The following is a 20,047-nucleotide window of genomic DNA, read 5'->3' as shown; positions in this document are numbered from 1 at the left end:
GGCTGTGAGATAAGGAGAGGGGAATCTATACATGCAGCTTTAAGGGACATTGGTCAGGTAGCATTTGGAGAATTGCATACAGTTCTGGCCACTCCACTACAGGGCTGATGTGGAGGTTTTGGGGAGGGTGCAGAGAGGGTTTACCAGAATGGTTTAAAACCAATGAACTGCAGATGCTGGCTTACAAAAAAGGACACTAAATGATGGAGTAACTCAGCGGGACAGGCAGCATCTGTGGAGAACATGGATAGGTGATATTTCGGGTCGGGACCCTTCTTCAGATTGACACTATGTTAACAGATGAGGTGGTGATCGGCATATGGATGGTGTGAGTCACAGAGTTTAGAGAAAACAAGCAGACTGGAGGATCGGGCAACGGCTTTGCCACAGAGCAGGCAGGTGAAGGGGCGCTCGCCAGTGTAGACCCGCCGGTGCTCCAGCAGGTGGTCGAGGCCGGTGAAGCCCTTACCACAGGACGGGAATGTGAAGGGACGCTCACCGCTGTGGGTACACCGGTGCTGCCACAGGCTGGACATGCGGGTGAAACCCTTGACACACTTGGCGCCACAAAGATTCTCTCTCCGGTGTGTATCCGCTGGTGCTCCCGCGGCCCCCCATGAGCTTTAGACCAGTGATACAGTGCGGAAACAGGCCCTTCGGCCCACCGAGTCCGTGCCAACCAGTGATCCCCGCACACTAACACTATCCTACACACACTGGGGACAATTTACATTTACACCCATGCCAAAATGAGCCTACAAACCCGCACATCTTTGGAGTGTGGGAGGAAACCGGAGCATTTGAGGAAACCCACGCAGGTCACGGGGGGAACATGCAAACTCCCGAGAGACAGCACCCGTAGTCAGGATGGAACCCGGGTCTCTGGTGCCGTTATGTAGCAACTCTACCGCTGCGCCACTGTGTGTTTAAGAGGCTTTTAGACAGGCACATGGATATACAGGGAATGGGGGGATATGGATCACTCTTTAAACGCTTGCCGTGGTGGGAAGAGCCGCTCGCTGGCGTGGGCCTGCTGTTGCTGCTGCAGCCCCCGCGAGCTGTCAAACACCTCACCGCAGTACTAGTAGTCGTAGGGCTGCCCACTGGTGTGCACGCGCCGGTGAGACCGGGCGTGGGAGGCCACGGTACAGCGCTCTCCACTCACCGGGCTGGGCATGCAACGGTCACCGGCGTGCACCCGCTGGTGCCTCAGCAGCTTGGAGGAGCGAGTGTAGCCCTTGCCACACTGGGTGCAGGTGAAGGGGCGCTCACCAGTGTGGGTGCGCTGGTGCTCCAGTAGGCTGTTGGAGCGGGTGAAGCCCTTGCCGCAGTCGCTGCAGGTGAAGGGGCGCTCCCCGGTGTGGGTGCGCCGGTGCTCCAGCAAGTTTTTGGAGCGGGTGAAGCCCTTGCCGCAGTCGCTGCAGGTGTATGGCCGCTCCCCAGTGTGCAGGCGCTGGTGCATCAACAGGTCCGGCGACGACTTGAAGCCCTTGCCGCAGTTGGAGCAGGTGAAGGGCCGCTCACCGCTGTGCACCCGCCGGTGGATCTTCAGTTCCTGCGCTGTCTTGAAGCCCTTGTCGCAGTCGGAGCAGGTGAAGGGCCTCTCACCGCTGTGCACCCGCTGGTGCTGCCTTAGCCCTGACGACCGGGCAAAGCTCTTGCCACAGGTGACGCAGGTAAAGGGGCGCTCGCCGGTGTGCAGGCGCTGGTGGCTCAGCAGCTGGGAGGAGTCGATGAAGCCCTTGCCGCACTGGGTGCAGGTGAAGGGGCGCTCGCCGGTGTGCAGGCGCTGGTGCTTCAGCAGGTTGGAAGAGTGGGTGAAGGCCTGGCCACACTGGACGCAGGTGAAGGGGCGCTCGCCGGTGTGCAGGCGCCAGTGCACTTTGAACTCCGGCTTTGACTTGAAGCCTTTGCCACAATCAGAGCAGGTGAAGGGTCTCTCACCGCTGTGCACCCGCTGGTGCTTCCGCAGCCCCGACGACTGGGCAAAGCGCTTGCCGCAGGTGGAGCAGCCAAAGGGCTTCTCGTCTGTGTGCACCCGCTGGTGATCCAACAGCACCGATGAGTGGACAAAGCTCTTGCCGCAGATGGTGCAGTCAAAGGGGTTCTCGTCCGTGTGCACCCGTCGGTGCAACCTAAGCCCCGATGACCGGGCAAAGCTCTTGCCACAGGTGGAGCAGGTGAAGGGCATTTCGCCCGTGTGCACCTGCCAGTGGATCTTCAGCTCCGGCACAGTTTTGAAGCTCTTGCCGCAGTCGGAGCAGCCGAAGGGGCGTTCTCCCGTGTGCACCCGCCGGTGGGTTTCCAGCCAGCACAGGTGCAGCCAGGCCTTGCCACACACGTCGCACTTATAAAGCTTCTCCTTGTTTGGCCCCGTCATGTGGTCCTCCACCGAAGCTCCAGATGGGGGGGACTCACCGGCACCCTGGCCGCCCTCCATGGCCGCTCACGTCCCCATCTCTCCATCCACAGCAACGGCTGCTAAACCTGTAGGAGGGGAACACTGAGGGTCAACAAGCTAGCAAACAGGACATTACTAAAACGTGATCATTAGTGCTTGAGGGGGGATAAGGGGGTCAGGGTAGGGGTCAAGGGGGTGAAGAGGGGTAGTGGAGGATGGGGGGGGGTCGAAGGGTGTGGGGCGAGGGGGCCTGGGGATGAGGGGGCACGGCACCGACCTGGGGGCACCGACCACCCGGGCACAATAGACAATAGGTGCAGGAGTCGGCCATTCGAGCCAGCACCGCCATTCAATGTGATCATGGCTGATCATGGGTGAGGATGGTGGGATGTGTGAGGGGGGGGGGGGGGGGGAGGCCACACCAACATGGTGGTGCCAAGCATCCGGGCACCACGCCGATCCTTCCACCTGCGCGTGAGCCGCCCTGCGCCGTGACATCATCCTCATGCATGGTGCAGGGAGGCTCGACATGGTGCCTGAATGCTCAGTGCCCCCAGGTCGGTGCGCCCCGCCACTCCCCCCTCCTCCCCCTGCCCTCACTTCCACCGCCCTAATCACTCATCCCCACTTCGTCTCCCCACCACCTCTCCACTCCTTCCCCCCTCCTCACCCACACCTCCTCTCCCCTCACCCAACCAACCCGCTCCCGCCCCGTCCACTGCTCCGACTGCGGCCAGAGCTTTTTGAATTTGTCGGGGCTGAGGCTTCAAGTCGATGCCGGAATTGAAAGTGCACCGACGCCTGCACACCGGCGAGCGCCCCTTCCCCTGCGCCCAGTGTGGCAAGGCCTTCACCCGCTCCTCCAACCTGCTGAAGCTCCCGCTGACCCGCTGCAGCTTCTGGGGGCCCGGGGACGGCAACCTTTGCTAGTGCGGGAAGGGCGGCTCCGATTGGTGGATGGGCGGTGTTGTGGCTCGACCTATCGGACGCGCTCACCTGCACAGGGGGGCGGGACGCTACTCTGATTGGTCAAACACCGGGAAAGGGCGGTACCTGGGGCACCATGACGTCGTAGGCGGGACCTGTTCCCATTGGCCGCTGCCGCTGCCGCTGCCCGTCAGTGGGGAGGAGGCGGGACCTGGTCGCCGGCCGCCATCGCCACCTCCTCCGCCCGACCCCGCGTCCTTTCCCCCACCCCCTCCTTCCTTCCCGACCCGACTCATTAACCAAAAGTCTGTGGTCTCTTTTTGCTCTGGATTATTTCACTCAAACGTTTAAACCGTTAATGTTGTATTCTTAATGTTTTATGCCTTATTCTTACATATTTACTGTATGTTCGTGTTGTTACTTGCGAGCAGAGCAGCAAGGCACATTCCTTGTATGTGCACATACTTGGCCAATAAACTTAAACGTATTCATTCATGGAGCTAGCTAGTGTACGGGGTGATCACTGGTGGGTGAGGACTAAGTGGGCCGAAGGGCCTGTTTCTGCAAGTATCTCTAAAATCTAAACAATACCCAGTGACTTGGCCTCCACCGCGTCTGTGGTAATGAATTCCACAGATTCACCACCCTCCGGCTGAAGAAATTCCTCCGCATCTCATTTCTAAAGGTATGGGCGGGAAAGGCAGAGAGGATTAGCCCCGACGGGCCGATTGCCGTCACCATTCCTTCCCAGACAACAACTGAAGGGAAAAACATAGAATAAACTTCTTCCAACCCCCCCCCCCCCCCCCCCCCGAACCCCTCAGGGAATGCCCCTGATAATCTATATGCTATTAGCTGGTATAGTTAATTATAGATATTGATATTTTGTTTTAGATGGTTGAAGATGGTTACTTTTGTTGTTGTTTTAGCTAATATAAAACGAATGCTTATTTTCAGTAGAAAGCAGTAAAATGGATGCTTGTTGCAGAATAGTGTTATCATTAGAAAATAATGTGTTTATTCGTTTAGGAGTGATGGGGAACAGACAGGCGCAAAAGGATTTCTTTGTTCTTAAATGGGTGGCTTGTTCTGCAGCTGCAAAAGAATAGATAAGGTTTTCCTTATTCCACGATAACAACTCCTTAGGTATCACAAAATGCTGGAGTAACTCAGCAGGTCAGGCAGCATCTAGACCCCTCTTCAGACCCCGTCTGTCTCGACCCGAAACATCACCCCTCTCTCCCAGATGCTGTCTGACCTGCTGAGTTACTCCAGCATTTTGTGGAATAAGGAAAACCCATGCGATGCTTATGCATGGGCTGGGCAGAGCTAGAGTTACGGCAGTTTTTGGACGTGTTAGCAAGTGGGAGCCGAGAAGGTGCTGACAGAGGTTCAGCCAAAGGTTGTGCCAAAAGATTCATTAGCCAAAATGTAATCAGTTGGAGATTTTATTGACAAGAAGATTGATACAGATTTCCGGCAGTTCCTATCGATCGCATAGACTGGGTAAGATATGGAATTTTACCAAGCGTATCAATAACCAGTCGATGACAAGAGATATGCCCATATGCTATATCGCGACTTCAAATAAAAAACATCTAACTAACTCAAACGTCGACAAGGTCTCTGATATTGTTTTTGCTTGCGTCAAAAGCTTATCGTTTCGCCCGATCTATGCAAGTGGCAGATTGGGAGCTAATTGATAGACGAGAAGCTGGCCGATATAAAAAGTCTGTGGTCTCTTTTTGCTCTGGTTTATTTAACTCGCACATTTAAACGATTTTGTTGTATTCTCAATGTTTTAATGTATTATGCTTTATTCTTAAACTAGACCCATTGGGCCCATTCCTCGTAGAGGGGGGACAGGGAAGGGGCGAGGGTGTGAGTGAGTGAGCCCTGGACCAAAAGCCTCTCCTGTATTGTAGCACCCTCAACCCCCCCACTCAATCCCCCCTCCTCCCCCCACTGACCCACTCCATCCCTCCCACCCACCCACCCCACTTGCCCCTCCCCTACCCCGCCTCCACCCATTCCCCCCTCCCCACCCTTATTCCCCCCTCCACTCACCCCCACTCGCCCCCCCTCCCCTACCCCACTCTCCCTGCCCACACCCACCCTCTCCCCACCCCCAATCTAACCTCCTCCCCACCCCCACTCTCCCCCACCCTCACCCCCACTCTTCCTTTCTCCCCACCCCCACCCTGCCCTCCTCCCCACTCCCACTCTCCCCCCACCCCCACTCTCTCCTCCGCCCTCCTCCCCCACCATTTCCACCCACTCTATCCACCCCCACCCCCCTCCCCCGTTCCCCCCTCTTCTCCACCCCCACTCTCTCTTACCCCGACACCCAACCCCCTCACCTTCCCCTGCCCCCCACTCTCCCCAACCCCCACCGCTCCCACTCTCTCCTTCCCCTAAGCTGGATATGCGGGTGAAACCCATGCCACACTCAGAGCAGTCAAAGGGTCTCTCTCCGGTGTGTATCCACTGGTGCTCCCGCAGCCCCGTGCACTCTTGAAATGCTTGCCGCGGTGGGAAGAGCCGCTCGCTGGCGTGGGCCCGCCGGTGCTGCCGCAGCCCCCGCGAGCTGTCAAACACCTCACCGCAGTACTGGCAGTTGTAGGACTGGCCACTGGTGTGCACGCGCTGGTGAGACAGGACTTGCGAGGCCATGGCAAAGCGATCGCCACTCTGGATGGGACGGTGATCGGCGTGCACCCACTGGTGCCTCAACAGGATGGACGAGCGGGTGAAGCTCTTGCCGCACTGGGCGCAGGTGAAGGGGCGCTCACCACAGCGCACTCTCTGGTGGCTCAGCAGGTTGGAGGAGCGGGTGAAGCCCTTGCCACACTGGGTGCAGGTGAAGGGGCGCTCACCACAGTGCACTCGCTGGTGGCTCAGCAGGTTGGAGGAGCGGGTGAAGCTCTTGCCGCACTGGGCGCAGGTGAAGGGGCGCTCACCACAGTGCACTCGCTGGTGGCTCAGCAGGTTGGAGGCGCGGGTGAAGCCCTTGCCGCACTGGGCGCAGGTGAAGGGGCGCTCTCCGGTGTGGGTGCGCTGGTGCTCCAGCAGGTTGTTGGAGCGGGTGAAGCCTTTGCCACACTGGGCGCAGGTGAAGGGGCGCTCTCCGGTGTGGGTGCGCTGGTGCATCAACAGGTTGTTGGAGCGGGTGAAGCTCTTGCCGCAGTCGCTGCAGGTGTAGGGCCGCTCCCTGGTGTGCAGGCGCTGGTGCATCAACAGGTCCGTCGACGACTTGAAGCCTTTGTCGCAGTCGGAGCAGGTGAAGGGCCTTTCACAGCTGTGCACCCGCCGATGGTGGGTCAGCCCCGACAACTGGGCAAAGCTCTTGCTGCAGGTGGAGCAGCTAAAGGGCTTCTCGCCCGTGTGCACCCGCCGGTGGGTCTTCTTCTCCTGCGTTGCCTTGAAGCCCTTGACGCAGTCAGAACAGCCGAAGGGCCTCTCACCGCTGTGCACCCACCAGTGGTGGCTCAGTCCCGACAACAGGGCAAAGGTCTTGCCGCACGGAAGCTGCCAGGCCTTGGCACACATGTCGCACTTATAACGCTTCTTTTTGTGCCCCGTCATGCGGTCCTCCACCGAAGCTCAGCCCGCACACCGAGCAGATGGCCGCTCACGTCCCCTCTCTACATCCACAGCAACGGCTCCGAAACCCTGCAGGAGGAGAACACAGAGGGTCAACAAGCTGGCAAACAGGGCAGGCGGGAAGTGGGGTGGGGAGTGAGGGGCTAAGGGTGAGGAAAGGGGAGGGAATGAGGGGAGAGGTGGTGAGGAGGCAAGGGAGGGAAGGGAAGGGAGGGCAGGGGCATGAGGGCAGTGGAAGTGAGAGGAGGGAGGGGAAGAAGCGGGGGGGGTGATGAGCAGGTGGGGGCCTCACCGACCTGGGGAGGCCGAGCATCCGGGCACGGCGCCGCGCCGCCCGCCAGCTAGTTGCCAGGGGGCGCAGCAGTCGGAGGACCAGAGGGCGCCCCGACCTCCCTCATTCACTCACATTCCCCCCGAGCCCGCACGCCTCGGGTCGCCGGCCGGCCGTCCTCGGGAAAGGAGGGGGCGGGGATAAGGACGCGGGGCTCCCGGCGCTGAGCGAGCGAAGGCCTCGTCCGGCCTCACGTGACCCCGCGCCGCCGCCCCCCCTCTTGACGGACAGCGTCAGCGGCCAATGGGAGCGAGTCCCGTCTCCCCGGTTTGCACGTCACAAAGTAATAGGTACCGGCGTCCAATCAGAGCCGTGACCGTGCGCCCCCCCCCCCCCCGGCGCAGGTGAGCGCGTCCTACAGGTCGAGCGGAAGCCCCGCCCCTCGGACAGACAGCGCAGTCTGCCAATCACAGCCGCCCATCCTGCAGTTGCACCGGTCGTCACGGGGATCGCTCGTCGGCACGGACTCAGTGGGCCGAAGGGCCTGTTTGCGCGCTGGATCAACAGACAATAGGTGCAGGAGGAGGCCATTCGGCCCTTCGAGCCAGCACCGCCATTCAATGTGATCATGGCTGATCATTCTCAATCAGTACCCCGTTCCTGCCTTCTCCCCATACCCCCTGACTCCGCTATCCTTAAGAGCTCTATCCAGCTCTCTCTTGAATGCATTCAGAGAATTGGCCTCCACTGCCTTCTGAGGCAGAGAATTTCACAGATTCACAACTCTCTGACTGAAAAAGTTTTTCCTCATCTTATTTCTAAATGGCCTACCCCTTATTCTTATTCTGTGGCCCCTGGTTCTGGACTCCCCCAACATTGGGAACATGTTTCCTGCCTCGAACGTGTCCAACCCCTTTATAATCTTATATGTTTCGATAAGATCTCCTCTCATCCTTCTAAATTCCAGTGTATACAAGCCTAGTCAATCCAGTCTTTCAACATACGACAGTCCCGCCATTCCGGGAATTAACCTATAAACCTATGCTGCACGCCCTCAATAGCAAGAATATCCTTTCTCAAATCTGGAGACCAAAACTGCACACAGTACTCCATGTGCGGTCTCACTAGGCCCCTGCACAACTGCAGAAGGACCTCTTTGCACCTATACTCAACTCCTCTTGTTATGAAGGCCAACATCCCATTGGCTTTCTTCACTGCCTGGTGTACCTGCATGCTTCCTTTCAGTGACTGCATGCTTCCTTTCAGTGACTGCATGCTTCATTTCGGTGACTGCATGCTTCCTTTCAGTGACATCAAAGTGATACGGGGACTGCGGGAGAGAGACCCTTTGTGTGCGCTGAGTGTGGCAAGGGTTTCACCCGCATGTCCAGCTTGTGGCACCCAGAGCGGTGAGCGTCCCTTCCATACCCATCCTGTGGTAAGGGCTTCACCCGCCTGGACCACCTGCTGGAGCACCGGCTGGTCCACACCGGCAAGTGCCCTTTTACCTAATATCAGCCCTCCTTGGCCCTGTCGACAATACAGAGACCATTCTTGGGATGGGATGCAAAGTCCGAGTTGAGCAGTCATCGACAGCCCCCCCACCCCCCACCTCGAGCCCCCTCCCACCCCATTCCTCCCACCCCATCTCTTTGTCTTCCAATGAAATAAATGTGTTTTTTTTAAGCAAAAAAAGAAATGTAGATAGGCCCCCAAATAATCAGTGTTATCCCGCTTTCTTTTATATAAACCCATCGTAAATCGAAAATATCATAAGTCGAAAATGGATTTAATACACCTAACCTATCAAACATCATAGCCACCTAACTTACGGTTTCTACTGAATGTTTAGTTTAGTTTCGTTTAGAGATATAGCGTGGAAACAGGCCCTTTCGGTTCATTGGGTACGTGCCGACCAGCGATCCCCACACTACACCCCCTAGGGACAATTAACCTACAAACCTGCACGTCTTTGGAGTGGGGGAGGAAACCAAAGATCTCGGACTAAACCCACGCAGGGCACGGGGAGATCACGCAGACTCCTTCCAGACAGCACCCGTAGTCGGGATCGAACCTGAGTCTCCGGCACTGCATTTGCTGTAAGGCAGCAACTTTGTGTATCGTTTTTGCACCATCGAAAAGTCGAAATATCGTACATCAAAGCATCGTAAGTCAAGGAGCATCATATAGAAAAAAAAGAAAAATGCTAACTGATCGTGCACAATTGTGAAGGCTTAATTTCAAAGGCATGGCAGGGGCATTCCCTGAGAGGTTCCGGGGGTTGGAAGAGGTTTCTTCTGTGCCTTTCCCCTCGGTTGTTGTCTGGGGAGGAATGGCGGCGGCACTTGGCCAGTCAGGGCTAGGATGTGCGGGAGGAAGGCTGACCTCGGATTGAGGCTTGGAAGGCTGAGCTTGCCTCCCCTGCCCCGACCCGCATCCAGTCCACCACGGGGTGGGGGGTGTGAAGCGTGCAAACTCCACATGGACAGCGTCGGTGGTCGCCCTGCCCAGACACAGGCCCTTCGGCCCCTCATGTCCGTGCTACCCCGGGCTTTGTGCAACACAATCTTGCACTGTTCTGCACTGGATATTGCGATTATTGCATTTGTTATCATCGTATGTACACTGTTTGCTCTGGAGCGCAGTTCTCCTGGGTCGCTGCAGGCTGAAGCATCAAACTACTACCCTGTTGAGCCCCGTCAGTTCCACAGCACAGAAACACACAACCTTGCCTATCGGAGCTAGTCGCACATGCTCGCGTCTGGCCCTAACCGTCACTGCCTTTCCCACCCATGCCTTTAGAAAGGAGATGAGGAGGAATTTCTTTAGCCGGAGGGTGGTGAATCTGTGGAATTCATTACCACGTACAGCGGTGGAGGCCAAGTCACCGGGTATTGTTTAGATTTTAGAGATACTGCGCAAAAACAGGCCCTTCGGCCCACCTAGTCCTCGCCCACCAGTGATCACCCTGTCCACGAGCTCCATGAATGACTAAGTTTAAGTTTATTGGCCAAGTATGTACACATACAACGAATGTGCTTTGGTGCTCCACTCGCAAGTAACAACAGTAAAAAATTAAAAATAAAGCATAAACATTAAAACATTAAGAATACAGCATTATGGTTTAAACATGTGAGTGAAATAAACCAGAGCAAAAAGAAACCTCAGACATATGTTATTGAGTAAAGCTACTAATCGCGGAAAAAAAGCAGTTTTAATGTCTGGCTGTGGCTGCTTTGACAGTCCGGAGTTGCCTTCCAGAGGTAAGTGCTTCAAAGAGTTTGTGGCCAGGGTGAGAGGGGTCAGAGATGATCTTACCAGCTCGCTTCCTAGCCCTTGCAGTGTACAGTTCATCAATGGGGGGAAGGTTGCAGCCAACAACCTTCTCAGCTGATCGAACAATTCGTTGCAGCCTCCGGATGTCGTGCTTGGTGGCTGAGCCAAACCAGACCATGATGGAGAAGGTGAGGACGGACTCAACAATGGCAGTATAGAATTGGACCATCATTGCTTGTGGCAGATTGTGTTTCCTCAGCTGCTGAAGGAAGTACATCCTCTGTTGGGGCTTTTTGACTGTGGAGTCGATGGTGGCCCTCATTTAAAGTTTCTTGGAGAGGATGATTCCAAAGAACTTAAATTATTCGAGAGATGTTGTTGATGGTGAGTGGGGGGAGGGTAGGGGGAGCTCTCCTAATGTCTATGATCAGTTCCACTGTCTTAGGAGCATTGAGCTCCAGGTTGTTGCAATGGCACCGGGACGCCAGCTGTGTCACTCTCTGTCTGTAGGCAGATTCCTCTTTGCAGACTGGAGTAACGCTATAACTGGGTGTGAAGTGGTGATTGCAGCGAGGTTGGGGGGGGGAAGGGCCAGTCTCTGTAGACTGGAGTCAGTCTGTGAGTAGGTGTGAAGTGGTGTTTGGGGAGGATTGGATGGGGAAGGGTCCAGTCTTTGCAGAACGGAGACGTTTCACAGAGTGCTGGAGTAACTCAGCGGGTCAGGCAGCATGTGTGGAGAACATGGATAGGTGATATTTCGGGTCAGGACCCTTCTTCAGATTGACACTATGTTAACAGATGAGGTGGTGATCGGCATATGGGTGGTGTGAGTCACAGAGGTTAGAGAAAACAAGCAGATAAAAGGGTGTGAGATAAGGAGAGAGGAATCTATACATGCAGCTTTAAGGGACATTGGTCAGGTAGCATTTGGAGAATTGCATACAATAGACAATAGACAATAGGTGCAGGAGTAGGCCATTCAGCCCTTCGAGCCAGCACCGCCATTCAATGCGATCATGGCTGATCACTCTCAATCGGTACCCCGTTCCTGCCTTCTCCCCATACCCCCTCACTCCGCTATCCTTAAGAGCTCTATCCAGCTCTCTCTTGAAAGCATCCAACAAACTGGCCTCCACTGCCTTCTGAGGCAGAGAATTCCACACCTTCACCATTCAGTGACTGAAAAAGTTCTTCCTCATCTCCGTTCTAAATGGCCTACCCCTTATTCTTAAACTGTGGCCCCTTGTTCTGGACTCCCCCAACATTGGGAACATGTTTCCTGCCTCTAATGTGTCCAATCCCCTAATTATCTTATATGTTTCAATAAGATCCCCCCTCATCCTTCTAAATTCCAGTGTATACAAGCCTAATTGCTCCAGCCTTTCAACATACGACAGTCCCGCCATTCCGGGAATTAACCTAGTGAACCTACGCTGCACCCCCTCAATAGGGCGGCACGGTAGCACAGCGGTAGAGTTGCTGCTTTACAGCGAATGCAGCGCCGGAGACTCAGGTTCGATCCTGACTACGGGTGCTGCACTGTAAGGAGTTTGTACGTTCTCCCCGTGACCTGCGTGGGTTTTCTCCGAGATCTTCGGTTTCCTCCCACACTCCAAAGACGTGCAGGTATGTAGGTTAATTGGCTGGGTAAATGTAAAAATTGTCCCTAGTGGGTGTAGGATAGTGTTAATGTACGGGGATCACTGGGCGGCACGGACTTGGAGGGCCGAAAAGGCCTGTTTCCGGCTGTATATATATGATATGATATGATGATATGATGATGATATGATAATAGCAAGAATATCATTCCTCAAATTTGGAGACCAAAACTGCACACAGTACTCCAGGTGCGGTCTCACCAGGGCCCGGTACAACTGTAGAAGGACCTCTTTGCTCCTATACTCAACTCCTCTTGTTATGAAGGCCAACATTCCATTGGCTTTCTTCACTGCCTGCTGCACCTGCATGCTTCCTTTCAGTGACTGATGCACTAGGACACCCAGATCTCGTTGAACATCCCCTCTCCCTAACTTGACACCATTCAGATAATAATCTGCCTTTCTATTCTTACTTCCAAAGTGAATAACCTCACACTTATCTACATTAAACTGCATCTGCCATGTATCCGCCCACTCACACAACCTGTCCAAGTCACCCTGCAGCCTTATTGCATCTTCCTCACAATTCACACTACCCCCCAGCTTAGTATCATCTGCAAATTTGCTAATGGTACTTTTAATCCCTTCATCTAAGTCATTAATGTATATCGTAAATAGCTGGGGTCCCAGCACCGAACCTTGCGGTACCCCACTGGTCACTGCCTGCCATTCCGAAAGGGACCCATTTATCCCCACTCTTTGCTTTCTGTCTGTCAACCAATTTTCTATCCATGTCAGTACCCTACCCCCAATACCATGTGCTCTAATTTTGCCCACTAATCTCTTATGTGGGACCTTGTCGAAGGCTTTCTGAAAGTCGAGGTACACCACATCCACTGTCTCTCCCCTGTCAATTTTCCTAGTTACATCCTCAAAAAATTCCAGTAGATTTGTCAAGCATGATTTCCCCTTCGTAAATCCATGCTGACTCGGAATGATCCTGTTACTGCTATCCAAATGCTCAGCAATTTCGTCTTTTATAATTGACTCCAGCATCTTCCCCACCACTGATGTCAGACTAACTGGTCTATAATTACCCGTTTTCTCTCTCCCTCCTTTCTTAAAAAGTGGGATAACATTTGCTATCCTCCAATCCACAGGAACTGATCTTGAATCTATAGAACATTGAAAAATGATCTCCAATGCTTCCACTATTTCTAGAGCCACCTCCTTAAGTACCCTGGGATGCAGACCATCAGGCCCTGGGGATTTATCAGCCTTCAGTCCCATCAGTCTACCCAAAACCATTTCCTGCCTAATGTGGATTTCCTTCAGTTCCTCCATCATCCAAAGTAACGGTTTAACTCGTCTGCCATTTCTTTGTTCCCCATAATAAATTCGCCTGCTTCTGTCTTCAAGGGACCCACATTTGCCTTGACAATTTTTTTCCTCCTCACGTACCTAAAAAAACTTTTGCTATCCTCCTTTATATTATTGGCTAGTTTACCCTCGTACCTCATCTTTTCTCCCCGTATTGCCTTTTTAGTTAACTTTTGTTGCTCTTTAAAAGAGTCCCAATCCTCTGTCTTCCCACTCTTCTTTGCTATGTTATACTTCCTCTCCTTAATTTTTATGCTGTCCTTGACTTCCCTTGTCAGCCACAGGTGTCTCTTACTCCCCTTAGAGTCTTTCCGCCTCTTTTGGGATAAATTGATCCTGCAACCTCTGCATTATTCCCAGGAATACCTGCCATTACTGTTCTACCGTCTTCCCTGCTAGGGCCTCCTTCCAGTCAATTTTGGCCAGCTCCTGCCTCATGCCTCTGTAATCCCCTGTGCTATACTGTAATACTGACACTTCCGATTTTCCCTTCTGCCTTTCCATTTGCAGAGTAAAACTTATCATGTTGTGATCACTGCCTCCTAATGGCTCTTTTACCTCTAGTCCCCTTATCAGATCAAGATTATTACACAACACTAAATCCAGTTCAAGTCATACAGTTTTGTGCAAGTCATACAGTTTTGTACAAGTCATACAGTTCTGGCCAGTCCACTACAGGGCTGATGTGGAAGTTTTGGGGAGGGTGCAGAGAGGGTTTACCAGAATGGTTTAAAACTAAGGAACTGCAGATGCTGGTTTACAAAAAAGGACACTAAAAGCTGGTGCCTCATCGGCATATGGGTGGTGTGAGTCACAGAGGTTAGAGAAAACAAGCAGACTGGAGGATCGGGCAACGGCTTTGCCACAGAGCAGGCAGGTGAAGGGGCGCTCGCCAGTGTAGACCCGCCGGTGCTCCAGCAGGTGGTCCAGGCGGGTGAAGCCCTTACCACAGGACGGGAATGTGAAGGGACGCTCACCGCTGTGGGTACGCCGGTGCTGCCACAGGCTGGACATGCGGGTGAAACCCTTGACACACTTGGCGCCACAAAGATTCTCTCTCCGGTGTGTATCCGCTGGTGCTCCCGCTGCCCCCCATGTGCTTTAGACCAGTGATACAGTGCGGAAACAGGCCCTTCGGCCCACCGAGTCCGTGCCAACCAGCGATCCCCGCACACTAACACTATCCCACACACTGGGGACAATTTACATTTACACCCATGCCAAAATGAGCCTACAAACCCGCACATCTTTGGAGTGTGGGAGGAAACCGGAGCATTTGAGGAAACCCACGCAGGTCACGGGGGGAACATGCAAACTCCCGAGAGACAGCACCCGTAGTCAGGATGGAACCCGGGTCTCTGGTGCCGTTATGTAGCAACTCTACCGCTGCGCCACTGGGTGTTTAAGAGGCTTTTAGACAGGCACATGGATATACAGGGAATGGGGGGATATGGATCACTCTTTAAACGCTTGCCGTGGTGGGAAGAGCCGCTCGCTGGCGTGGGCCTGCTGTTGGTGCTGCAGCCCCAGCGAGCTGTCAAACACCTCACCGCAGTACTAGTAGTCGTAGGGCTGCCCACTGGTGTGCACGCGCCGGTGAGACCGGGCGTGGGAGGCCACGGTACAGCGCTCTCCACTCACCGGGCTGGGCATGGGACGGTCACCGGCGTGCACCCGCTGGTGCCTCAGCAGCTTGGAGGAGCGAGTGTAGCCCTTGCCACACTGGGTGCAGGTGAAGGGGCGCTCACCAGTGTGGGTGCGCTGGTGCTCCAGTAGGCTGTTGGAGCGGGTGAAGCCCTTGCCGCAGTCGCTGCAGGTGAAGGGGCGCTCCCCGGTGTGGGTGCGCCGGTGCTCCAGCAAGTTTTTGGAGCGGGTGAAGCCCTTGCCGCAGTCGCTGCAGGTGTATGGCCGCTCCCCGGTGTGCAGGCGCTGGTGCATCAACAGGTCCGGCGACGACTTGAAGCCCTTGCCGCAGTTGGAGCAGGTGAAGGGCCGCTCACCGCTGTGCACCCGCCGGTGGATCTTCAGTTCCTGCGCTGTCTTGAAGCCCTTGTCGCAGTCGGAGCAGGTGAAGGGCCTCTCACCGCTGTGCACCCGCTGGTGCTGCCTTAGCCCTGACGACCGGGCAAAGCTCTTGCCGCAGGTGGCGCAGCCGAAGGGCTTCTCGCCCGTGTGAACCCGCTGGTGGGTCTCCAGCAGGCATGGCTGATGCCAGGCCTTGCCACACACATTGCACTCATAACGCTTCTCCTTGTTGGGCCCCATCATGTTGTCCTCCACCAAAGCTCAGCCCGCACACCGAGCAGATGGGGGGCTCACTAGCACCCTGGCTGCCCTCAATGGCCGCTCACGTCCCCGTCTCTCCGTTCACATCAACGGCTCCTAAACCCTGCAGGAGGGGAACACAGCGGGTTTGCAAGCTGGCAAACAGGATATTGGTAAATCTTAGTTTGTTTACAATCACAAAACATTGTGAGTAAGAGTGGACACAAAATGCTGGAGTAACTCAGCAGGTAAGGCAGCATCTCAGGAGAGAAGGAATGGGTGACGTTTCGGGGCGAGACTCTTCTTCAGACCCGAAACATCACCCATTCCTTCTCTCCTGAGATGCTGCCTGACCCGTTGAGTTACTCCAGCAGTTTGTGTCTACCTTCGATTTAAACCAGCATCTGCAGTTTTTTTCCCTACACATTGTGAATAAAGGACTTGGTGTGGGCCTAACGGAGGTTTTTTTTAACATGTGCATCAAGTCCTTTATTCACAATGTTTTCAGCAGTATATTAGCTTCTATCCAAACATGCATGTTCCTTTTATTGCAAACGATACTTCCAAAACAGGCCAGTACCAGTCAGAATAAGACATCACGTTTGACACACACATCACAGCCGTTATCTGGTCATCGATTATTACCGCTCTATTATCTTTGCGCTGCAGCTTCTGGGGGCCTGTGATTGGTCGGCAGCACCAAGGCAACCGTTGTTAGGGCGGGATGGGCGGCTTCGATTGACGGAGAGCGCTGTCTGTCCGAGGGGCGGGGCTGCGTCTCGACCTATAGGACGCGCTCACATGCGCCGGGGGGCGGAGACGTAGCTTTGATTGGTCGGACACCGGGAGGAGGCGGTACCTGGTCCATTGTCACACTGCGGCCGGGGAAGCGCGACCTGCTCCCATTGGCCGCTGGCGCTGCCCGACACTGGGGGGGGGGGGGGGTCGTCGACGGGACGAGGTCTCCGCTCGCTCAGCGTCGGGAGGTCAGGTGGGGAATAGCCGCTGCCGTCGTCGCCGCCGCCGCTTGGCCTCGCGTCCTTTCCGCCACTCCCTACTCCCTCCCGAGGATGATCCTGCGGCCGGCGACCCGAGGAGTGGGATGTGAGTGAATGGGGGAGGGAAGGAGTTCTGGGCGTCCTCTGGTCTGATGTGTGCAGTGCCCTCTGGCGGCGGGAGGTCGCGGTGCAGCGCCCCCTGGCGACGGGATGGTTGAATTTCGGTTATTGTCACGTGTGTGTAGGATAGTGTGAGTGAGCTCATCGATGGTCGGCGCATACTCGGTGGGCCAAAGGGCCTGTTTCCATGCTTTATCACTAAAGTCTAAAGCGCACGGGGGCTGCGGGAGCACCAGCGGAAATATACCGGAGAGAGACCCTTTGTGTGCGCCGAGTGTGGCAAGAGTTCATGAAGACCTTTGAAAGCTTGTGCTGGCCCAGCTGAAAAACATCACAAACCCCCTGTTGGACCTACTGCAGTTTGCAAACTGGGCCAATAGATCGGTGGATGATGCAGTCAACCTAGGCCTGCACTTCATCCTCCAGCACCTAGACCGCAACGGGACCTATGCCAGGATTTTGTTTGTTGACTTTAGCTCTGCATTTAACACCATTGTGCCAGAGCTACGACACTCCAAACTCTCCCAGATGACTGTGCCTGAACCCCTCTGTCAGTGGATCATCAACTTCCTGACAGACACGAGGCAGCATGTGAGGCTGGGAAAGCACATCTTGGACCCGCAGACCCTCAGCATAGGAGCACCGCAAGGCTGCGTACCCGTTCCCTCTCCTTTACTCTCTCTACACCAACGACTGCACCTCCACAGACTCCTTTGTCAAGCTTCTCAAGTTTACGGATGACACAATCCTGATTGGACTACTGCTGGATGGGGAGGAACCTGCCTACGGACAGGAAGTGGCACAGCTGGCATCCTGGTGTCATAGCAACAACCTGGAGCTCAATGCTCTTTAGACAGTGGAACTGAAAGCACAGTCACATCTGTGGAGTCATTTAAGTTCCTTGGAACCATCATCTCCAAGGATCTTAAATGAGGGACCACCATCGACTCCACAGTCAAAAAGGCCCAACAGAGGATGTACTTCCTGCAGCTCCTGAGGACCACAATCTGCCACGGGCAATGATGGTCCAATTATAGATAATAGGTGCAGGAGGAGGCCATTTGGCCCTTCGAGCCAGCACCGCCATTCACAGTGATCATTCTCAATCAGTACCCCGTTCCTGCCTTCTCCCCATACCCCCTGACTCCGCTATCCTTAAGAGCTCTATCCACCGCTCTCTTGAATGCATTTAGAGAATTGGCCTCCACTGCCTTCTGAGGCAGAGAATTCCACAGATTCACAACTCTGACTGAAAAAGTTTTTCCTCATCTCAGTTCTAAATGGCCTACCACTTATTCTTAAACTGTGGCTCCTTGTTCTGGACTCCCCCAACATTGTGAACATGTTTCCTGCCTAACGTGTCCAACCCCTTAATAATCTTATGCGTTTCGATAAGATCTCCTCTCATCCTTCTAAATTCCAGTGTATACAAGCCTAGTCGCTCCAGTCTTTCAACATATGATAGTCCCGCCATTCTGGGAATTAACCTAATAAACCTATGCTGCACGCTCTCAATAGCAAGAATATCCTTCCTCAAATTTGGAGACCAAAACTGCACACAGTACTCCAGGTGCGGTCTCACTAGGGCCCTGTACAACTGCAGAAGGACCTCTTTGCTCCTATACTCAACTCCTCTTGTTATGAAGGCCAATATTCCATTGGCTTTCTTCACTGCCTGCTGTACCTGCATGCTTCCTTTCAGTGACTGATGCACTAGGACACCCAGATCTCGTTGTACGTCCCCTGTTCCTAACGTGACACCATTCAGATAATACTCTGCCTTCCTATTCTTTCCACCAGTGGATAACCTCACACTTATCCACATTAAACTGCATCTGCCATGCATCCGCCCACTCACACAACCTGTCCAAGTCACCCTGCAACCTCATAGCATCTTCCTCACAATTCACACTACCACCCAGCTTTGTATCATCTGCAAATTTGCTAATGGTACTTTTAATCCCTTCATCCAAGTCATTAATGTATATTGTAAATAGCTGCGGTCCCAGCAACGAGCCTTGCTGTACCCCACTAGTTACTGCCTGCCATTCTGAAAGGGACCCATTTATCCCCACTCTTTGCTTTCTGCCTGTCAACCAATTTTCTATCCATGTCAGTACCCTACCTCCAATACCATGTGCTCTAATTTTGCCCACTAATCTCCTATGTGGAACCTTGTCAAAGGCTTTCTGAAAGTCAAGGTACACCACATCCACCGGCTCTCCCCTGTCAATTTTCCTAGTTACATCCTCAAAGAATTCCAGAAGATTAGTCAAGCATGATTTCCCCTTCGTAAATCCATGCTGACTCGGAACAATCCTGTTACTACGATCCAAATACTCCGCAATTTCGTCTTTTATAATTGACTCCAGCATCTTCCCCACCACTGATGTCAGACTAACTGGTCTATAATTTCCCGTTTTCTCTCTTCCTCCTTTCTTAAAAAGTGGGACATTAGCTACCCTCCAATCCACTGGAACTGACCCTGAATCTATAGAACATTGGAAAATGATCACCAATGCGTCCACAATTTCTAGCACCACCTCAAGTACTCTGGGATGCAGACCATCAGGCCCTGGGGATTTATCAGCTTTCAGTCCCATCAGTCTACCCAACACCATTTCCTGCCTAATGTGGATTTCCTTCAGTTCCTCCGTCACCCTAGGGTCTCTGGCCACTAGAACATCTGGGAGATTGCTTGTATCTTCCTTAGTGAAGACAGATCCAAAGTACCGGTTCAACTCTTCTGCCAATTCTCTACTGCCATCGTTGAGTCCGTCCTCACCTTCTCCATCATGGTCTGGTTTGGCTCAGCCACCAAGCACGACTTCCGGAGGCTGCAACGAATCGTTTGATCAGCTGAGAAGGTTGTTGGCTGCAACTTCCCCCCCCCATTGATGAATTGTACACTGCAAGGGCCAGGAAGCGAGCTGTCTCACCCTGGCCACAAACTCTTTGAAGCACTTGCCCCTGGAAGGCGCCTACAAACTATCAAAGCTGCCACAGCAAGACTTAAAACCAGCTTTTTCCCCGCGAGTAGCTTCACTCAATAACCAAGTCTGTGGTCTCTTTTTGCTCTGGTTTATTTCACTCAAACGTTTACACCGTTAATGTTGTATTGTTAAAGTTTTATGCTTTATTCTTACATATTTACTGTATGTTCGTATTGTTACTTGAGAGCAGAGCACCAAGGCACATTCCTTGTATG

At 53.9% G+C, this 20,047-nt stretch overlaps 1 protein-coding gene and 1 pseudogene across 2 annotated transcripts; both read right to left on the bottom strand.

The window, feature by feature from the left end:
• Positions 1-542: 542 nt before the first annotated feature.
• LOC144601044 (uncharacterized) lies at positions 543-7,473 on the bottom strand (annotated as a pseudogene). The gene is made up of 3 exons (XR_013548227.1): positions 7,228-7,473; positions 6,067-7,000; positions 543-2,310 (listed from the first exon to the last, which is right to left on the bottom strand). The product of XR_013548227.1 is annotated as an uncharacterized LOC144601044 (transcript).
• Positions 7,474-13,229: 5,756 nt separating this feature from the next.
• On the bottom strand, positions 13,230-16,824 carry LOC144601033 (uncharacterized). Its single transcript, XM_078412968.1, has 2 exons — positions 16,581-16,824; positions 13,230-15,845 (listed from the first exon to the last, which is right to left on the bottom strand). The coding sequence occupies exon 2, from the start codon at positions 15,722-15,724 to the stop codon at positions 15,014-15,016; it is 711 nt and encodes a 236-aa protein (XP_078269094.1). The 5' UTR covers positions 15,725-15,845; positions 16,581-16,824; the 3' UTR covers positions 13,230-15,013.
• Between the last annotated feature and the right edge of the window lie 3,223 nt (positions 16,825-20,047).

The sequence above is a fragment of the Rhinoraja longicauda genome, chromosome 16 (genome assembly GCF_053455715.1).
Source record: "Rhinoraja longicauda isolate Sanriku21f chromosome 16, sRhiLon1.1, whole genome shotgun sequence".
Taxonomy (NCBI): Eukaryota; Metazoa; Chordata; class Chondrichthyes; order Rajiformes; family Arhynchobatidae; genus Rhinoraja; species Rhinoraja longicauda.
The sequence above is the reverse complement of the archived record's forward strand: the minus strand, read 5'-3'. Positions and strand labels throughout refer to the sequence as shown.

Excerpts from the sequence above, each read along its gene's own strand:
- LOC144601033 (XM_078412968.1), bottom strand. The coding sequence starts at position 15,724 with ATGATGGGGCCCAACAAGGAGAAGCGTTATGAGTGCAATGTGTGTGGC.